Genomic DNA, 21742 nt, shown 5'->3' with positions numbered 1-21742 from the left:
GATGAGGTTTCACCATGTTGACCAGGCTGGTCTCAAACTCCTGACTTCAGGTGATCCACCTGCCCTGGTCTCCCAAAGTGCTGGGATTACAGGCATGAGCCACTGTGCCCAGCCTTAAGATTCTTATAAGGTTTTTACCTTTTTGCTTGTATTCCCCTTCCAGTGATTTTTTTATCTTTTTATTAAGGATTGGAACACATAGTCCAAAGAAATTTATTTATTTATTTACTACTTATTTTTTTCACTGTGTCACCCAGTGTGCAGTGGCACCATCATAGTTTACTGCAGCCCTGAACTCCTGGGCTCAAGAGATCCTCTCTTTCACCCTTCGAGTAGCTGGGACTACAGGCATGTGCCATCATGCCAGGCTCCAAATAACTTTTTATTGTTTAAAAATTTTAAAGCATAAACAGATGGAGCACAAGGCTCTGTGAAGTTAGATCAGTAAAAGTCCCATACCTATAAAACGGCCATCTTCTACACCTGTTCCTCCAGGACACCTGCTTCAACAGCTTTGTGGTCTACTTCAACAGCTTTGTTATCTGGCCATCTAGCCTGCTCCCACAATGCCCATGGGGAATGATAAAGACAAGCAGCACACAAATGACATTTACTTGTGGACAAAAGAATTAAGATTAGGAGAAAAAAAATTCCAAGATTACTACCAGCATGCCAAAATTTTAAAGATGAAGAGCTGTGGCATGGAAACTATACATAAAACTGCAAGTCCTACTTGCAAAGTTAGAGATTTATTATAAAGTTAGATGATAATTGCAATTTGGGGTCATTCAGATGCTCTCCCCCTCTTTTTGTTTTCCATTTGATCAAAGAATGCAGTATAGCATTTTAATTGTGATCTAGAGAAAGAATAACTTACACTGACATACTTCCTAATTTGAAACTCAAGCTTTATAGTAGTCCTTGGGCTTATTTTTCGAGGTACAACAGAAATTTGGTTTGTTGGTTTAATGAGCATACCTTTTACATGGTGATGTTAATATATTTTTGCTTACAAACTTCCTTAGATGGATTAAGCAATACAAAGACTGAATGCAAAATATTGTCTTTCAGTATTTACGAAGCAAGTTCATGTACTTCTAACACTAGATAAGAATTCGGTTACAGTACGCATCCACTTATTTCTAACACTTCCTCAGCAGAATTTTTTCATTGCTTTATGCTTATACCTCTAACTTTTCAGCAACATCCCTTCCCCTTTCTCACTTCCACACAATTTTCCTAGATTGTAGAAAACTAATATGAAAGCGTTTGCAAGATACTTAAGATGCATTTTTGGAGTTCTGGAAATTCTTTTAACTTTGAATTTGCAGTGCTAGATATAACAGCGGAATTTTGCAGCTTCTGTGTATCTGGCTTCTTATTAATAGCGTGATGGCAAAATGCCTCATTATGTATAGCTCTTCCCTTTCCTAGGTATTTTAGCCTTTATTAGTTTCTCCGTGCAGGTGTTCTGAAGTAGATTGTTAGCTGAATGCAAGAGAAGCAGGAGGGGTGGTGGCCAATCAGAAGGGCCAGGTTCCAGTTCTTCCACAGAACATTGGTTGTATGATCTTGCACACATCCCTAACATTTCAGTTTCATTATATTTAAGACTAAGAGGTTGGCGACCTCATAAAGGTCCTTCACATATAAAATTATATGAAAATCATTCATAAACTCATGTCAAAATTTACAGTTTTTGTCAGGCATTCTACTTACAAAGGCACACCTTAAACATTTAATTTTAAAAAATCTGGTGACTATGCACAAAAAGTAGTAAAACGACACAGGAATTAATAGAAATCGATCATTATTCATTTAACGTGAAAAGAGAAAACGCTCAATGTACACTTTTTCGGTCCTGAAGATGATTAATTATAGTTCTCTAAACCTCACATTTAGCATCTCTGTGACCTCAGGCCTTTGGGATTACTTCTAAATAAGACCAAACGGGTCGAAAGAGCTGTAATTGTAATTTATTTTAGGTCAGTGGTTCGGTGGAGGCTTAGGGGTCAGGGGTCCAGCACTCCCAGTATTTCTTGGAGGGTGTTCAGCAGTTTCCAGACCGGCTGACTCTAACTCTTATATGAAGGGAAGCGTGTCACTCTTTGGAATGAAAGACGGCTCCGCATAAATGACTTGACCAAAAATGGGTGCTCATCTCAGATGCAGGGCAGGGACTATGTAATTCCATCCTCCACTCGCAGCAGGAAGTTAAGTCCTCCTAAGGGCCAGGCGCTCGGAGGACCAGGCGGGAGGTTACAGGCGCCGAGACACGCAGGCTTGCTGGACCCTCCCAACCTGTAATAATGGGGGGAGATGCTCCCTGGGACAGCCCCCTGGAAGCCTCCGGCAACTGGGCTGGGATCTGCCCACCCTTACTCAGGGGTGAGCCCTCTCGTACGCTTGGAGGCAGCCACCACCTTCTAGGGGGAGGGGCGTTCCCGTCGGGCGTAACCGCCCCGCACCCGCCCCGTTCCGGGGGGCCCTTGGGGGCTCTAATCTGCAGGAGGGGGCGGGGTCGGAAAAAAATCCGGTAGCTCCAGGCTGGTGTCCGGTTGCCAGGCGATGGGGAGGAGGCGGGGCCGACAGGAAAGAGGATCCGTGCTCGGCGCGAAAAGGGTACCCTCCAGAGCCGCGGCCGCGCAGCCGCCTTTCCTCCCTCTCCGGGCTGCGCGCCCAGGTCTGCGCCGCGCTCCGCCTCCAGTCGAGCACAGACCTGCGCACGCGTCGTCAGAGCGGCCGCCTCCGTCCGTGGCTGAGCTCGCGCTGGGGCTGCGCGGCGGGCCAGTGGGGGCGCCGCAGCCGGAGCCGCCCCGGAGCCGGTGAACCGAACGGCCTTGAGGGAGGGGCGTGGGGAAGGCGGCGGGAGGAGGAGCGCACGGGCCGGCCGCCGTGCCCACCACGGCTGAAGAGCATGGTTTTCGAGTCGGTGGTCGTGGACGTGTTAAACCGGTTCTTGGGGGACTATGTGGTGGACCTGGACACGTCCCAGCTCTCTCTGGGCATCTGGAAAGGTAAAGAGGCCGCCGCCGCTCCCCGGCCTCTCCTGCCTCCGGGCCATTTCTCTGCCCGAGCGGGCTCCGGCGTTCTCGGGGCTTCCAGCACCTTGCTCGCCGGGTGCAGCCACCTGCCGCCGCCAGCCTCCGGGTCAAGTTACGTAAAGCCGGGCGGCAGTTCCCGGGCCTCCGCCCTCGAGTTGTTTATATTTTGCGGGGGGAAGGAGAGGGTCATGAGTGCGGAATGAAAAGGTTTGTATTTTCTGAGCGGAGCGAACCTGCAGTGGGCTCCTTGGATCTGGCGTTCAAGTCTCGGCGAGGGGGCCCTTCTCTACCCTTGGCCCCGCGTGGTCCGGCTTTAGCTGCGCAGGGCGAGGAATCGAGACGACGCCCCCCTGGGCTGGGTCCCATCCGTGTCCTTTGCCCCCCTGGGGTTATGACAGAGGCCCCAGAAAGCCCCCGCGTGTTGCATGCTGCCTCGCACTCAAAAGGCAGGGCGCTGTGACCTGGGACGCCCGCTTCCTTGCTTCCCCAGCCTCAGGTCCCGGCTAGACCCGTGGTGCTTTCTGCTCTCCCGCTTCCGGCCGTAGGACCCGGACGCCAGCTCTCTAGCCTGGGTTCGGCCGATAACAAAAAGGAAACTCACGTGTAGAGTAACTCAGAAAATTGTTTGTGTGGTTGCAGCTGACAGCCTGACCCAGGAATGTGTCACATTTTCAAGGCTTCAGGATATGTGGGTCAGAGTGAATTGCCGAATTTTAAAGAAAAACCAAGGCGTGCGGTGCAAACGTCTCAGATCACGCTGCCTAGGTGGTGAAGGACCGAGCTTTCCTTGTGTCCGTTTAGTTTGGGGTTCTGCCTTACTGAGAGCCTCATTTTTAATGTTTTCATCTGTTTTTGTATTATTCTCTTGTTTATTTTAAACACCCGCTAGACATTAGACTCCTTTATGAAATGAATTTTCCAGGCCAAAGTGAGGGTTAATTTTGTGTGTGAATAGTGTGTTTAAATATATATTTAAAGTAATTTATTCTTGTCTATGCACACACTTCCAGCCTTGTTCTAAAATGCTTATCTTGACTCTTGTCGTTTATGAGATGATGTAAACAGGTAATTTAGTTTGATTTTAAAGAATGTTACTACGGTGGGGACCTAGAGTCATGATGGAGAGTGAGTGGACTACAAAAACTAGGGTCATAGTGATAGCTGCTCTGCCTGTTTGATTAGTACGAGAAACTTGCAGACTGTTTATGCAGCTTCTTAGTTGCAAAGTGAAAATGAAATTTGTCTCCCATCTACCTCAGAAGGAAGCCTTAAGAATACTTGAGGTGAACTTTGATCTGTAGTGGAACCTTGCTTCTGCATTCAGGGTGGAGGTTTGTTTAGAGTGTGACTAATCAACTTATTTATTTAAAGTTTACATGCAGTAAAATTGCACTCTTGTGATACAGTTCTTGACAAATGCTAAGAGGCTTGTATCTACCACCACAATAATGACACATAAAAGTTTCATCAAGCCTCCCGAATTCTCTCAGCTGCTCCTTTGTAGTTGACCTCACCCCGCCTCCTGGCAACCAGTCATCCGTTTCTATCCCTCTGTTTGTTTGTTTGTTTTTTTCCGCCCTGTCGCCCAGGCTGCTGTGCAGTGGCGCTATCTGGGCTCACGGCAACCTCCGCCTCCCGGGTTCAAGCAATTCTCGTGTCTCAGCCTCCCGAGTAGCTGGAACTACAGGCGCGTGCCACCATGCCCGGCTAATTTTTTGTATTTTTAGTAGAGACGGGGTTTCACTGTGTTAGCCAGGATAGTCTCCATCTCCTGACCTCGTGATGCGCCCGCTTTGGCCTCCCAAAGTGCTAGGATTACAGGCGTGAGCCACCGCGCACAGCCCCATCCCTCTAGTTTTATCTTTTCCGGAGTACATATAAATGGAATTATATGGTATGTAGCCTTTTGGGTCTGGGTTTAATTCATCCTTTTATTGCATACATTAGTGAATTTCATTTCTGTATTTTCGAGTAGTATTTCATTCTGTGGATGGACTGTATGTTCGTTTGTTTTTGAGAGAGAGTCTCACTCTGTCGCTCAGGCTGGAGTGCAGTGGCACAATCTTGGCTCACTGCAACCTCCGTCTCTCAGGTTCAAGTGATTCTCGTGCCTCAGCCTCATGGATAGCTGGGACTACGGGCACGCCACCACGCCCCGCTAATTTTTGTATTTTCAGTAGAGACGGGGTTTTGCCATGTTGGCCAGGCTGGTCTCAAACTCCTGACCTCAAGCGATCCGCCTGCCGCTGCCTCTTAAGGGACATGAGCCAGTGCGCCCGCCTAACTGTAAGTATTTATCTGTTTGATGGTTGAAGGATATTTCAGTTTTTGGAGGTTATGAATAAAGCTGTCATAAACATTCATGTACAGGTGTTTGTGTGAACATAATTGTTATTTCTGTTGGATAAATACCTAAGAGTGGGATTGCAGGGTCATTTTAAATTGGATTGTACGGGTTTTTTTTGTTTTTTTTTGATTGAGATGTAATTCATATACCACAAATTTCACCCTTTTAAAATGTACAATTCAGTGTGTTTTAGTATAGTCACAAAAGTGTACAACCATCACCATTCTCTCATTTCAGAACATTTTGGCACCCCAAAATTAAACCTCATGCCCATTAGGAGTGACTCCCAATTTCCTCCCACTTCTCACTGCTGCACCTCTGGCAACCACTAACCTACTTTCGGTCTTTATGGATTTGGTAATTCTGGACGTTTCATTTAAATGGAATTATATAATATATGGCCTTTTGTTTCTGGCTTCTTTAACCTAATGTATTTTCAAGATTCCTCCATGTTGAAGGATGTATGACTATTTCATTTGCTCTTTGGTTGAATAATATTCCATTGTATTCATAGACCACAATTTATCTGTATTCACCAGTTGTTGTATATTTAGATTATTCCTAAACATCCACCTTTTGGATATTATGAATAATGCCACTGAACATTCATGTTCAAGTTTTTTTGTCGATGTATGTTTTAAATTCTCTTGGATATATACTTAGAAGTGGAATTGCTTGGTCATATGCTGACTCTTTGTGTAACCTTTTGAGGAACAGCCAAACTCTTTTTCCAAAGTGTTTGTTTTCTTATTGTTGAGTTTTGAGAGTTCTTTAAATATTAAGCATACAAGTTCTTTATCAGATATGTAATTTGAAAATATTTTCTCAGTCTTTTCCCATTTTGTCTTTTGTAGAGCATACATTTTAAATTTTAGGTAAAGCCCAGTTTATAAAACATTTCTTTTATGAATCATGGCTTTTGGTATTCATATCTAAGAAATCTTTTCCCAACCCAAAGTCAAAGATGTTCTCCTACGTTGTCTTATGGAAGTGTTGTAGTTTTAGGTTTTGGATCTCTTTTTGGGCAAGGTATATGATATGTGTTAAAGGTTGAGGTTCATTTGTTTGCATGTGGATGCAAATATCCAATTGTTCAGCACCACTTGCTAAAAAAGACGATCCTTTCTCTGTTGCATTATCTTTCCATTTTGTAAAAAAAAAAAAAAAAAATCAGTAGACTTAATACTGTGTGGATTTAGTCTGTCTCAACAATCTGTGTGTCTGTCATTTCACCAATACTACACTGTCTTGATAACTGTGTCTTTGTAGTTAGTCTAGAAATCAGGTAGTGTGATCCCTCTAACTTTAGTCTTTATCAAATAATTAAAAACAAGTTATTGTCCAGGTGTGGTGCTCATTCCTGTAATCCCACCACTTTGGGAGGCTGAGGCGGGAAGATGGCTTGAGCATAGAAGTTTGAGATTACAGTGAGCTCTGATCATGCCACTGCATTCCAACCGAGGCAACAGACAGCGAGACTCTGTCTCAAAATAAAATAAAATAACATGTCAGTGTTTTATTTATAGAAATTGGTTATGTTTTGATAGGTGAAACTTTAAATAATAGCTGGAGTATTTTTTAAAAATATTCTTTGAGAATTTCAAAAGTAGTAATTTGACAAATTTGGAGGATTTTTAAAAAACATTGTTTGAAAATTTCTGTAATAGAAACTAGATGGCCAGACATAGTGGCTCATGCCTGTAATCCCAGCACTTTGGGAGACTGAGGAGGGTGGATCACTTCAGACCAGCCTGGCCAATGTGGTGAAACCTCATCTCTACTAAAAAAAATAAGATACAAAAATTAGCTGGGTACTGTGGCGCTTGCCTGTAATCCCAGCTACTCAGGAGACTGAGGAATGAGAATTGCTTGAAGCTGGGAGACATAGGTTGCAGTGAGCTAAGATAGCGCCACTGCCTTCTAGCCTGGGTGACAGAGCGAGACCCTGCCTCAAAAAATAAAATAAAATAAAAATAAAAAGATAGAAACTAGATGCTGCATAGGAAAATTTTAAGATAATATTTTATGGCCTAACACAAAGGACCTATTGGTAGTTGTAAATGTGTGCTTTTGCTAGGCTTCTGTGTAATAATCCAGCAAATTTCAATATTAGCATGTTAGTATAATAGTATCAATTAGTATTCAGTCATTACTAATAATGGATGGTGATCTGAAAATTTGTTGCTGAGATGGATTCTTTGGAAATCAGAATGTATTTTCCCATGGAAGCATTCTTATATATGAATGATGAGTTTTCCAAAAATCTGTTTAATTATAATGCAGCAGAAGAGTGCTGCGGTACTGGGTTCAATACAGTAAGTAGACTCACTGCTAGAAGAATCTGTCTGACAGGGAAGGAAAAAGGAATTGAGCTTCATTCCAGGACTGACTCTTGGCAAATTTTGATGTGGGTAAGGTATACTTTTTATACACTTCTATTTATAGTTCTCCCTTCCCATATATCATCTAGAGAGGTGGTAATATTTCATAGACTCATCTGAAATTTATCCTCCCACCTTTCTCAAGCAACGTAGCATTTCACATGTTTTCTTTTTCTTTTTTCTTTTTTTTATTTGAGACGGAGTCTCGTTCTGTCACCCAGGCGGGAGTGCAGTGATGTGATCTCCGCTCACTGCAACCTCTGTCTCATAGCCTCAAGTCATTCTCCTGCCTCAGCCTCCCAAGTAGCTGGGATTAAAGGTGCCCACCACCACGCATGGCTAATTTTTGTATTTTTAGTAGGGACGGGGTTTCACCGCATCAACCAGGCTGGTCTCGAACGCCTGACCTCAAGTGTTCTGCCCACCTTGACCTCCCAGAGTGCTGGGATTACAGGTGTGAGCCACAGCGTCTGGCCATTTCACATATTTTCTTTAAGAGCTAGGCTGCATCAGAATCAGCCATAGGTGCTTGCTATGAATACTCATTTTTGAACCTGCCCCCAGAGATTATAAATTATTTATCTGGAATAGGACATCAGAATCTTTTTTTAAACAAATGACACTGGGGACTGTGATGCACAGTTGGATACATTTTAAGAGAACATTAAGGAGAAAAATATTAGAATTTTAAATAGACAAAAGCAGTAGTAAAGGTGGCTTGTGTGATAGAATTATCATTTGTAACACAGGAAGTACCTGTACTTCATAGCCCCTTCTTTTTTTTTTTTTTTGAGACGGAGTCTCGCTCTGTCGCCCAGGCTGGAGTGCAGTGGCCGGATCTCAGCTCACTGCAAGCTCCGCCTCCCAGGTTCCTGCCATTCTCCTGCCTCAGCCTCCCAAGTAGCTGGGACTACAGGCGCCCGCCACCTCGCCTGGCTAGTTTTTTGTATTTTTAGTAGAGATGGGGTTTCACTGTGTTCACCAGGATGGTCTCGATCTCCTGACCTTGTGATCCGCCCATCTCGGCCTCCCAAAGTGCTGGGATTACAGGCTTGAGCCACCGCGCCCGGCCTCCATAGCCCCTTCTTAAGTTAGCCTCCCTTGTCACTATTTTGTTTGCTCCAAAATCATGATACTTGGACAAATTTGTAATTTTTTATGATAATGCCTAACATCTTTATGTAACATTAGAAGTTCAGATTTCTTGTCTATTAACTAACATACATATTCTGTTTTTGAAATGTTAATCTCCCAGTTTTCCCTTTATAATAGAATCATGTGTTTAGTGGCCACTTAACTGCATACCCCCATTATCCAGAAGCAGTACAGGAAAATGAAGATTCAGTTAGGATACAGTTTTTTATTTTAAGGAGTCATTCTTCTGTGCCCAGAATACACTAGGGAGCCGAACAAATGATTCTTACAGTCTGGTGTTAATGATCAATTCTAATTCCTTACATATTATTTTTATATTTATGTTCTGCGATATTTTAATAGAACTTTAAAGACTATGAAACATTTTATTATAAAAAGTGTTACGAGATTTTATAGTACCTCTGCATATACCCATTATCTAGATTCTGTCATTAGTATTATGTATTAACAGGTTTATTGAGGTGTAATTGACATCAGGTAAAATGTATGTTAAAGTCCACAATTTGATAAGTTTTAGCGTATATATGCATACAGGTAACAATCATAACATGATAATGAGCATATATATCATACCTTAAAGTTTCCTTGTGCCTTTTTGTAAACCACATCTTCTAACCCTCCTTGTCACTTTTACCCTTTTTGTCCTCAGGTTTTTGCTGATTTGCTTTCTGTTACTGCATATTGAGTTTTCTAGACTTGTATAAATGGGATTGTACAGTTTGTATTCTTTCAGTCTGGCTTATTTCAGCATAATTATTTTGAGATTCATCCGTGTAGTACCACAATCAATAATTTATTCCTTTTTATTGTTGACCATAGCAAGTGAGGTGAGGATGTGGAAAAAACTGGAAATCTCTATTATATCTCTCCTGGGGATGTAAAATGTTACAACTTGGGAAGACAATTTGGCAATTTCTTTAAACATACATCTACCATATTATCAAGCCACTGCACTTCTGCATGTTTACCCAAGAGAAATGAAAGCATATGTTCATGCAAAGATGTGCACACAAATGTTCATAGCAGCTTTATTTTTAATAGCCCCAAATGGGAAACAATCCAAGTATCCATCAACAGGTGAATGGATAAACAAACTGGCATATCCGTATAATGGAATACCATTAATACTTAACCACACGTTTTGTCACTATCCATGCATCAATTCATATTATTAAATGTATTTCAGAGTAAGTTATAGAGATGAGTTCATTTCCTCCTAAATACTTTAGCATGTGTATCATTAATTAGAGTTTGATATTTGCTTATTTTTTCCTTTTGAGGTAAAATTTATATAGAAGAAAATATGCAAATCTTAAGTGTACATTGACTGAGTTTTGACAAATACATACACATGTGTAACTCAAACCCAGTCAAGATATAGAACATGACCATCACCCCAGAAAGTCTTTTTCCTGATCTTTCCTAATCTATTCCTACCCTCATCTTCAGAGGCAACAAATACTCTGATTTTTTTTTTTTTCTGTTATACATACACATCTATTCTTGCTTTGCTGAGTGTTTTCTTTTCCTTCAAGAATGTTGGGGCTGGGCATGGTGGCTCATGCCTGTAATTTCAGTACTTTGGGAAGCTGAAGTGGCCAGATCAGTTGAGGCCAGGAGTTCGAGATCAGCCTTGCCAACATGGTGAGACCCTGTCTCTACTAAAAATAGAAACATTAGCTGGGTATGGTAGCAGGCACCTGTAGTCCCAGCTACTTGGGAGGATGAGGCACGAGAATTGCTTGAACACAGTAGGTGGAGGTTGCAGTGAGCCGAGATTGTGCCACTGCACTCCGGCCTAGGTGACAGAGCAAGACTCCATCTCAAAACAACAAAAACAAAATAATATTGGATTTTGTCAAATGTTTTTTTCTGCATCTATTATAGGATTTTTTTCTTCTTTAACCTGTTGGTGTGATAGATTACAGTGATTGATCTTTGAATGTTGAACTAGCCTTGCATACCTAGAATAAATCCCATTTGGTCACGATGTATACATTTAGCCCTCGTATCTTCAGGGGATTGGTTCCGAGACCTATGCAGATACAAAAGTCCACAACAGGGAGGGCATGGAAGCTCCCCACCACCTTACTTTGCCCTGTCCATCTCTTTATCTGTATCCTTTGTAATATCCTTTATGATAAACTGTTAAAATATAAGTATTTCCCTGAGTTTTGTGAGTTATCCCAGCAAATTATCAAACCAAATTAAAAAGTTGTGCGAACCCTGATTTATAGCTGGTCAGTCAGAAGCACAGATCACAGCCTGGGGCTTGTGACTGGCATCTGAAGTGAGGGGCAGTCTTATGGAACTGAGCCCTTACCGTGTGGGATATGACACTATCTCTTTTTTCTTTTTTTTCTGCGAGATAGAGTCTTGCTCTGTCGCCAGGCTGGAGTGCAGTGGTGCAATTTCGGCTCACTGCAGCCTCCGCCTTTGAGGTTCAAGTGATTCTCCTGCCTCAGCCGAGTAGCTGGGACTACAGGCGCCCGCCACCACACCAGGCTAATTTTTGTATTTTTAGTAGAGACGGAGTTTCACCATGTTGACCAGGATGGCCTCAATCTCTTGACCTTGTGATCCACCCGCCTCGGCCTCCCAAAGTACTGGAATTACAGGCGTGAGCCACCGCGCCCGGCCTGATATGACACTATCTCTAGTAGATAGTGTCATTATTTAATTGAATTATAGTTGGTGTCTGTTCAAGAACTGTTTAGGGATGGGAGGGAAAACTTCATACATCTGGTTATAGAAGGGTTCTGTGTTGAATATGAGAGTAGAGAGAAAAAACTTTATTTTCCTTTGACAGTATCATATTTATAGCTGTTTTCTGTTTGTTTTACTTGTTTCCTTTTTAAAGTCTTCCCTCCTCTTTTGCCTTCTCTGGTTTTAATTCATCTTTTGATATGATTTATTTTTTTTCTCCTCTCTTAGCATACCAATTATACTTCTTAATTTATTTAAGTGGTTGTCTTACAGTTTGCGCTGTTCACCTAAAACTACTCCAAGTCCACATCCAAATAACATTATAAGTCAGGCACAGTGGCTCACGTCTGTAATTCCAGCACTTTGGGGGACTGAGGCCAGCGGATCACTCAAGACTAAAAGTTCGAGACCTGCCTGGTCAACATGGTGAAACCCTGTCTCTGCTAGAAATACAAAAAATTAGCTGGGCATGGTAATACGCGCCTGTAGTCTCAGCTACTCAGGAGGCTGAGGTATGAGAATTGCTTGAACTGGGAGGCAGTGAGTGGAGATTGTACCACTGCACTCCAGCCTGGGCGACAGTGCGAAACTCCGTCTCAAAAAAAACAAAACCAAAAAAATCCCACTGTACTACTTCATGGAAAATGGAGGTAGTATACATAATACTCTGTCTTACAATAGAGTATACAGATTCCTCCCTTCTGCCCATTATAACATTGTTGTCATTATTTTCACTTATCCATAAGCTGTAATAATCCAGTGAATTGCTGCTGTTAGTATTTTGGACATCATTTTTCTGTTAATTTAAGAATAAGGAAGAAAAAACTTAATTTACCTTCATCTCTTAATTCTCTAATGCTCCTGTAAATCTGAGTTTTTGGTTTAGATCATTTTCTTTCTTTCTGAAGAACTCCTTTATTTATTTTTATTTTTGAGATGGAGTCCCGCTCTGTTGCCCAGCCTGGAGTGCAGTGGCGGGATCTCCGGTTACTGCAACGTCTGCCTCCCGGGTTCAAGCAATTCTCCTGCCTCAGCCTCCTGAGTAGCTGGGACTACAGACGCACACCACCCTGCCCAGCTAATTTTTGTATTTTTAGTAGAGATGGTGTTTGACTATGTTGGACAGGATGGTCTCGATCTCTTAACCTCATAATCTGCCTGGGCCTCCCAAAGTGCTGGGATTACAGGTGTAAGCCACCACTCCCGGCCTGTCTTAACTATTTTAAGTGTACACTTCATGTCATAAGTACACTTACATTGTTGTGCAACCATCACCACCATTCATCTCCTGAATTCTTCATCTTGCAAAACTGAACCACCATACCTGTTAAGCAGTGACTACCTATTCCACCCTCTTCCTAGACCCCAGTAACCTTCATTCTACTTTTGATCTCTGTGAATTCGAATACTTGAAGTATAAGTGGAATTATACAGTATTTGTCATTTGTTACTGGTTTCTTTTACTTAGCATGATATCCTCAAGGTGCATCCATGTTGTAATAAATGTCAGAATTTCATAAATTTTCAGGCTAAATAGTATCCCATTGTATGTATATACTGCATTTTGTTTCTCCATTCATCTGTTGATGAAAAGTTGGGCAGCTTCCATCTTTTGGTTGTTGTGAATAATGGTGTTATGAACATGGATATTTTTCTTTGAGCTTAACTCTGTGCTGTCAGATTTTTGGGTTACATACCCAGAAGGAGATTTACTGGATCACATGGTAATTCTATTATCAGTTTTTTTGAGGAACCATCGTACTACTTTCCATAGTGGCTGTACCATTTTACATTCCTACCAACAGTGTACAAGGGTCGCGATTTCTCCACATCCTTACCAACATGTATTTTCTCCTTTTCTGATAGTAGTTATCCGAATGGATATGAGGTGGTATCTTGTAGTTTTCATTTACATTTCTCTGGTTATTAATGTTGAACATCTTTTCATGGGCTTATTGGCCATTTGTATATCTTAATTGGAGAAATCTCTATTTAAGTCTTTTGTTCATCTTTTAATCAGGTTGTTTGTTTTTTGAGTTGTAAGAGTTTATATGTTTATATACTGTATACATATATAGTATTATATGTATACATATGTGTGTATATAATTTACAAAGAAAAGAGGTTTAATTGGCTCATGGTTCTGCAAGCTGTACAGCTGTACACTGGAGCTAATATCCAGAGAGTGTGTGTAGTGTGTATATGTAGTGTGTGTATATATATGTATATACGTATGTATATATACAGTATATATGCATACATGCAGTATGTATATATGTAGACAGTATATATTTTATATACATATATGTAACATGTAATATATACTGTGTATATACACACGCATATTAGATATTAGCTCCTTATCAGATATGTGGTTTGCAAATATCTCCCATTTTGTGTGTTACCTTTTCTTCCTTTCTTTTCCCTGCTAACTTTTATTTCAGGTTCATGGGGTACATGTGCAGGTTTGTTGTGTGGGTAAATTGTGTGTCACTGGGGTTTGATGTATCAATTATTTTGTCACCCAGATAGAGAGTATAGTACCTGATAGTTTTTTGATCCTCATCCTCCCCACACCCTCTACCCTCAAGTAGGCCTCGGTGTTTGTTGTTTCCTTCTTTGTGTCCATGTTTACTGGATAGAGTTTGAATACATGTCCCCACCAAGTCTCATATTTAATTGTAATCCCCATGGTTGGAGGTGGGGACTGGTGGGAGCTGGATAGAGTTTGAATACATGTCCCCACCAAGTCTCATATTTAATTGTAATCCCCATTGTTGGAGGTGGGGACTGGTGGGAGCTGGTTAGAGTTTGAATACATGTCCCCACCAAGTCTCATATTTAATTGTAATCCGCATCGTTGGAGGTGGGGACTGGTGGGAGACAGTTGGGTCATGGGGGTGGATCTTTCATGGCTTGGTGCTGTCCTTGCAATAGTTCTGGCAAGATCTGGTTAAGTGTGTGGCACCTCCCTGTGCACTCCCTCTCTTGCTCCTGCTGTGGCCATGTGACGTTCTGGCCCCCCTTTTGCCTTCTGTCATGATTGAAAGCTTCCTGCGTCCTCCCCAGCATCTGGGCAGATAGATGCTGGTGCCATACTTCCTGTACAGCTTGCAGAACCATGAGCCAATTAAACCTCTTTTCTTTGTAAATTACCCAGGCTCAGGTATTTCTTTATAGCAACACAACAATGGACTAACACAGTACTCAAGGTTTAACACCCTCTTGTAAGTGAGAATATGCGGTATTTGGTTTTCTTTTCCTGTGATAACTCGCTTAGGATAATGGTCTCCAGTGGCATCCATGTTGCTGCAAAGGGCATAATTTTGTTCCTTTTTATGGCTGTGTGGTAGTCCATGGTGAATATATACCGCATTTTCTTTATCCAGTCCATTGTTGACAGACATTTATTTTGATTCCATGTCTTTGCTATTGTGAAGTAGTGCTGTGATGAACATACACATGCATGTGTCCTTATGGTAGGACAGTTTATGGTCCTTTGGGTATATACCCAGTAATGGGATTGCTGGTTCTAATGGTAGTTCTTAATTCTTTGGTAGTTCTTAGTTCTAAAACTACATTCCAAAGTGGCTGAACTAATTTACATTCCCACCAGCAGTGTGTAAGTGTTCCCTTTTCTCTGCAGCCTCACCAGCATCTGTTATTTTTGACTTTTTAGTAATAGCCATTCTGACTGGTATAGGATGTATCTCATTGCTTTTCATTTGCTTTCCTCTAATGATTAGTGATGTTGAGTTTTTTTTTTTTTTTCCATGTTTCTTGGCCATGTGTGTCTTTTGAGAGGTGTCTGTTCATGTCCATTACCCATTTTTTTTAAATGGGGTTCTTTTTTGCCTGTTCATTTAAGTTCCTTATCGATTCTGGATAATTAGACCTTTGTTGGATGTATAGCTTACAAATATTTCCTCTCATTTTGTAGGTCGTGTGTTTACTCTGTGGACAGTTTCATTTTCTGTGCAAGAGCTCTTTAGTTTTAATTGGGTCCCAGTTGCCAATTTTTGTGTTTTTTTGCAGTTCTGGAATTTTCATCATGAAATCTTTGCCAGGGCTTATGTCCAGCATGATATTCCCTAAGTTTTCTTCTAGAGTTTTTATGGTTTTAGGTTTTACATTTAAGTCTTTAACCTGTCTTGAGTTGATTTTTGTATATGGTGAAAGGTAGGATCCAGTTTCAGTCTTCTGCATATGGCTGGCCGTTATCCCCACACCATTTATTGAATAGGGAGTCCTTTTCTCATTGCTTGTCAGTTTTGTTAAAATCAGATGGTTGTAGGTGTCTGGCTTTATTTCTGGGTTCTCTAATAACGTGTTCCATTGGTCTACATTTCTGTTTTTTATCAGTGCCATGTTGTTTTGGTTATTGTAGCCTTGTAATATAGTTTGAAGTCAGGTAGTTTGATACCTCAGGCTTTGTTCTTTTGTTTAGGGTTGCTTTGGCTATTCAAGCTCTTTTTTTGGGCCCGTATGATTTTTAAAATAGTTTTCTCTAATTCTGTGAGAAATAACTTTGGCAGTTTGATAGGAATAGCACTGAATCTGTAAATTGCTTTGGTTAGTATGGACATTTTAACAATTTTGATTCTTCCTGTCTATGTGAATGGAATGTTTTTCCATTTGTTTGTGTTGTCTCTAATTTCTTTGAGTAATGTTTTGTAATTCTCATTGTAGAGATCTTTTACCTCTCTAGTTAGCTTGATTCCTAGGCATTTTATTCTTTTTGTGGCTATTGTGAATGGGATTGAATTCTTGATTTGGCTCTCAGCTTGGATGTTATTGGTATATAGAAATACTACTGATTTTTGTACGTTGATTTTGTATCCTGAAACTTGGCTGAAGTTATTAGTTCTAGGAACCTATGGGCAGAGACTGTGGAGTTTTCTAGGTATAGAATCGTATCGTCTGCAAACAGGGATGATTTGACTTCCTCTTTTCCTATTTGGATGCCTTTTATTTCTTTCTTTTTCCTGATTGCTCTGGCTAGGACTTCCAGAACTATGTTAAATAGGAGTAAGTAGGGATCATTGTGTTGTCCTGGCTCTCAAGAGGAATGCTTCCAGCTTTTGCCCATTCAGTGTGATGTTAGCTGTGGGTTTTTCATAGATGGCTCTTATTATTTCCAGGTATATTCCTTTGATGTTTAGTCTTTTGAGGGTTTTTAACATGAAGGGATGTTGAATTTTATCAAAAGTCTTTCCTGAATCTATCAAGATGATCATGTGGTTTTTGTTGTTAGTTCTGTTTAGTAATGAATCACACTTATTGATTTGTGTATATTGAACCAACTTTGCATACCAGGAATAAAGTCTACTTGATCATGGTAGATGCTGGATTTGGTTTACTGTTTTGTTGAAGATTTTTGCATTTGTGCATTTGTGTTAATCAGGGATATTGGCCTGAAGTGTCCTGTTTTTGTTATGTCTCCACCAGGTTTTGTTATCAGAATGATGCTGGCCTCATAAAATAAAATTATTTAGGGAAGAGTACCTCCTTCTCGATTTTTTGGAATAGTTTCAATAGGATTGGTACCAGCTCTTCTTTATATGTCCGGTAGAATTTGGTTATGAATCCGTCTGGTCCAGGACATTTTTCTGGTTGGTAGACATTTTGTACAATTTCAGAACTCATTGTTGGTCTGTTCAGGTATTCAGTTTCTTCCTGGTTCAATCTTGGGAAGTTGTATGTTTCCAGGAATTCATCCATTTCTTGTAGATTTTCTAGTTTGTGTGCATAGAGATGTTCATAAAAGCCTTTAAGGATTTTTTTTGTATTTCTCTGGGTCAGTGGTAATGTCCCCTTTGCCATTTCTAATTGTGTTTATTTGGATCTCCTCTCTCTCTTTTTTTTCTTTGTTAGTCTGGCTGGCAATCTATCTTATTTATTCTTTCAAGGAACTTTTGTATTTTTTTTGTTCAATTTGACTCAAATTTTGGTTAGTTCTTTTCTGTGGCTAGTTTTGGGGTTGATTTGCTCATTTTTCTAGTTTCTTTAGGCATGGTGTTAGTTGTTAACTTTACATCTTTCTAACCTTTTGATGTGGGCATTTAGCACTATAAATTTTCCTCTTGAGACTATGTTAGCTGTGTCCCAGAGATTCTGGTATATTGTATCTTTGTTTTCATTAGTTTTGAATAATTCCTTTTTTTTTTTTTTTTTTTTTTTGAGTCAGGGTCTTGCCCTGTTGCCAAGGCTGGAGTGGAGTGGCATGAACACAGCTCACTGCAGCCTCAACCTTCCGGGCTCAAGCAATCCTCCCACCTCTCAGCCTTCTGAGTAGCTGGGACTACCGGTGTGCAGTCCCACACCTGGCTAATTTTTTTGTGTGTTTTTTGCAGAGCCAATGTTTTACCATGTTGGCCAGGCTGGTCTGAACTCCTGGGCTCAAGCGATCGCCGCACCTAAGCCTTGCAAAGTACTGGGATTACAGGCATGAGCCACTGTGCCTGGCCCAAAGAATTTCTTGGTTTCAGCGAAATTAGGATTTTGTTGTTTACCCAAAAGTCATTCAGGAGCAGTTTAATTTCCATGGAATTGTATGGTTTTGAGAGATCTTCTTGGTATTGATATCTGTTCTTATTGTGCTGTCATCTTGAGAACATGGTTGGTATGATTGTGGGATTTTTAATTTGTTGAGAATTGCTTTATGGTTGAGCATGTGGTTGATTTTAGATATGTGCCATGTGCATATGGGAATAATGTATATTCTGTTTTTGTTGGGTGAGGTGTTCTGTAGAACTCAAGTCCATTTGGTGAAGTGTTGACTTGAAGTCTTATCTAATACTGTCAGTGGATTATTGAAGTCTCCCACTATTATTTTGTGGTTGTGTAAGCCTCTATAGGTCTCTGAGAGCTTGTTTTATGAATCTAGATGCTCTGGGTATATACATATTTAGGATAGTTAAGTCTTCTTGTTGAATTGAACCTTTTATCATTTTGTAACACCCTTCTTTGTCCTTTTTGATTGTTGTTGGTTTCAAGTCTGTTTTGTCTGAAATAAGTTACCTATGCCTGCTCTTTTTTGTTTTTCGTTAGCTTGATAAATCTTTCTCATTCCTTTTACTTTGAGCCTGTGGGTGGCGTTGCATATGAAATGTGTTTCATGGCCGGGCGCGGTGGCTCAAGCCTGTAATCCCAGCACTTTGGGAGGCCGAGACGGGCGGATCACGAGGTCAGGAGATCGAGACCATCCTGGCTAATACGGTGAAACCCCGTCTCTACTAAAAAATACAAAAAACTAGCCGGGCGACGAGGCGGGCGCCTGTAGTCCCAGCTACTCGGGAGGCTGAGACAGGAGAATGGCGTGAACCCGGGAGGCGGAGCTTGCAGTGAGCTGAGAGCCGGCCACTGCACTCCAGCCTGGGTGGCAGAGCAAGACTCCGTCTCAAAAAAAAAAAAAAAAAAAAGAAATGTGTTTCATAAGACAACATATAGTTGGTTCTTGGTTCTTCATATGAATTGTCATTCTGTGCCTTTGAAGTGGGATGTTTAGCCTGTTTACATTCAAGATGAATATTGGCATGTGCAGATTTCATCCTGTCATTGTGTTGTTAGCTGGTCGTTATGTAGACTTGATTATATAGTTGCTTTATAGAGTTAGTGGTCTCTGTATTTAGGGGTGTTTCTGTGGTGGCCAGTAATGGTCTTTCATTTCCATGGTTAGCACTTCCTTAAGGACCTCTTAAAAGGCAAGTCTGGTGGCAATGAGTTCACTTAGCATTTACTTGTCTGAAAAGGATTTTATTTCTCCTTCACTTATGAAGCTTAGTTTGGTTGGATATGATATTCTTGGTTGGAATTTCTTTGCTTTAAGGATACTGAATTAGGTCCCCAATCTCTTCTGGCTTATAGGATTTCTGCTGAAGGGTCTGATGTTAGCCTGATGGGGTTCCCTTTGTAGTAGACCTACCTCTTACCTCTAGCGCCTTTAATATTTTTTCTTTCACATTGACCTTGGAGAATCTGATGATTATGTGTCTTGGGGATGGTCATCTTGCATAGTATCTTGCAGGGTTTCTATGAATTTCCTGAATTTGCATGTCAACTTCTCTAGCTAGGATGGGGAAATTTTTGTGGACAGTATCCTCAAATATGTTTTCCAAGTTGCTTGTTTTTTCTTCCTCTCTTTCAGGGACAACAATGAGTTATAGATTTGATCTTTTCACATAATATCATGTTTTTGGGAGATTTTTTCCATTAAAAAGTTATTTTTCCCTTATTTTTGTCTTACTTGGAGAACCAGTCTTCAAGTTCTTGAGATTCCTTCTTCAGCTTAATCTGTTCTGCTGTTAATACTTCCAATGATATTGTGAAGTTCTTGTAGTGGGTTTTTTAGCTCTGTCAGATCAGTTTGGTTGTTTCTTAAAATGACTTTCGTTTTTCAGCTCTTGACTCATTTTACTGGATTCCTTAAATTCCTTGGATTGGGTTTCTCCTGAATTTCAGCATCTTCTGATTTTTATGCCCATCATTTCAGTCTAGTTAAGAACCATCACTGGGCTGGGTGCAGTGGCTCACACCTGTAATCCAAGCAGTTTGGGAGGCTGAGGTGGGTGGATCACTTGAGGTCAGGTGTTCAAGACCAGCCTGGCCAACATGGTGAAACCCCATTTCTAATTAAAATATAGAAATTAGCTGAGTGTGGTGGTGGGCACCTGTAATCCCAGTTACCCAGGAAGCTGAGGCAGGAGAATCACTTGAACCTGGAAGGTGGAGGTTGCAGTGAGCCGAGATTGTGCCACTGCACTCCAGCCTAGGTGACAGAGCAAAACTCTGTCTTTAAAAAAGTAAATAAATAAAATAAGAACCATTGCTGGGGAGCTACTGCAGTCATTTTAAGGTAAGAAGACACTCAGGCTTATAGAGTTACTAGAGTTCTTACCCTAGTTCTTTTTCATCTCTGTGGGCTGATGTTCCTTTAATCTCTCCAGTTGCTATCCTTTCAATGAGGCTTTTTGCTTTTATGTTCTTGGATGCCCTGAGGGTTTGACTGTGATGTAAATTGAGTTTAGTTGACTGGCATAGTTTCTTGATGATTTCTGGGTGCCAAGGCTCAGCTCAGCACTCCTGGCTTGCATGCTGTAACCCTGGTGTGTTAGGACTAGGCACATGGCTTTGTTCTCTGTCCCCTCGAGGTTAAGCACCTGTTGCACTGGTGGGTCCAAGGTGTTCCCAGTCTGCTGGGCAGCAACACTCTGATGGTGGGGCTGGCAAAAGTGCTTGGTTGGGACAGTGGCAGTGGGGTGTGAGGCCTGCACATGCTCTGGAAAAGCTGTGGGGGGAGGCTGTGGGTGACTGTGTCCTGGCAAAACAATGGGGGGAAACTGTGGGTGGGTGCATGCTGATGGAGGCCCATGTGCAAGTACTCTCTGATGGTTAGCTGGGGCTTACCAGCAAAGGAGCTATAGTGGTGGCTGCCGGGAAGTGCTGTGGTTGGGCATCAGCGTATGTTCCAATTGGATGTGGCCAGGCAGGGACTGTGGAACAGGCCGACAGCCAGGGGTGAGGGTTGGGGGTCGGGGGGTGCTCAAATCAGACAAGCCCTGTCCCATGGGCAAGATAGTCCTGTTCTGTCTAGGTCCAATAGTCAACAAAGACCAAAGCTACCTAGAGGTGTGTGGTGAGCTTTGGGAGATGGACATTTCTGGCCATGCTCCACTGCAGCCATTCTCACACCAGGCCCTCTGGGCTTCATGCAGACTGGAGTCCTGTTTCTGCCAACTTCCCAAGCAGCTGTCTTTGCAACCTCAAATGTCTGTGGGAGTCATGGAGCCTCCTTCAGCTAGGATTCTAGAGGTCCGTGGCAAGAATAGGCTACTCCGTGCCTGTTTAACTCATCCTTTCCCCAGGAGCATTTGGGGTCAGAATGAGTCATGGTGCTCGGGGAAGTCCCTGTAGGGTTCCCAGCTTTCTCCTGCTTCAGCCCAGGATCTGCATCCTCCTTCTGTCCACTCTCGGTGCCTTCCTTCCAAAGATCTGCTCAGAGTGTGCTGGTCTTCTTGCTGACTCTGTGTCTGCTTGGCTACCCTGACTCTTCTGTGTTGTCTGTTCACCGTATATTGTGTCATGTGAGGAATAAAAGTTTTAACATTTGA

The 21742-nt window shown here is 41.7% G+C and overlaps 1 protein-coding gene across 1 annotated transcript in view; it reads left to right on the top strand.

Annotated features, from left to right (window-relative positions):
- The first annotated feature begins 2551 nt into the window (after window positions 1–2551).
- The window catches only part of VPS13A (vacuolar protein sorting 13 homolog A), a 254826-nt gene continuing 235635 nt past the window's right edge, over window positions 2552–21742 (top strand). Inside the window, 1 exon segment of the mRNA XM_033237043.1 lies at window positions 2552–3017. Within this exon segment, the coding sequence (XP_033092934.1) occupies window positions 2918–3017 (100 nt within the window). The 5' untranslated portion in view covers window positions 2552–2917.

Source organism: Trachypithecus francoisi, unplaced genomic scaffold (assembly GCF_009764315.1).
Source record: "Trachypithecus francoisi isolate TF-2019V2 unplaced genomic scaffold, Tfra_2.0 Lachesis_group16, whole genome shotgun sequence".
In the NCBI taxonomy this organism is placed as follows: Eukaryota; Metazoa; Chordata; class Mammalia; order Primates; family Cercopithecidae; genus Trachypithecus; species Trachypithecus francoisi.
Note: the sequence above shows the minus strand (reverse complement) of the source record. Positions and strands in the feature narration are given on the sequence as shown.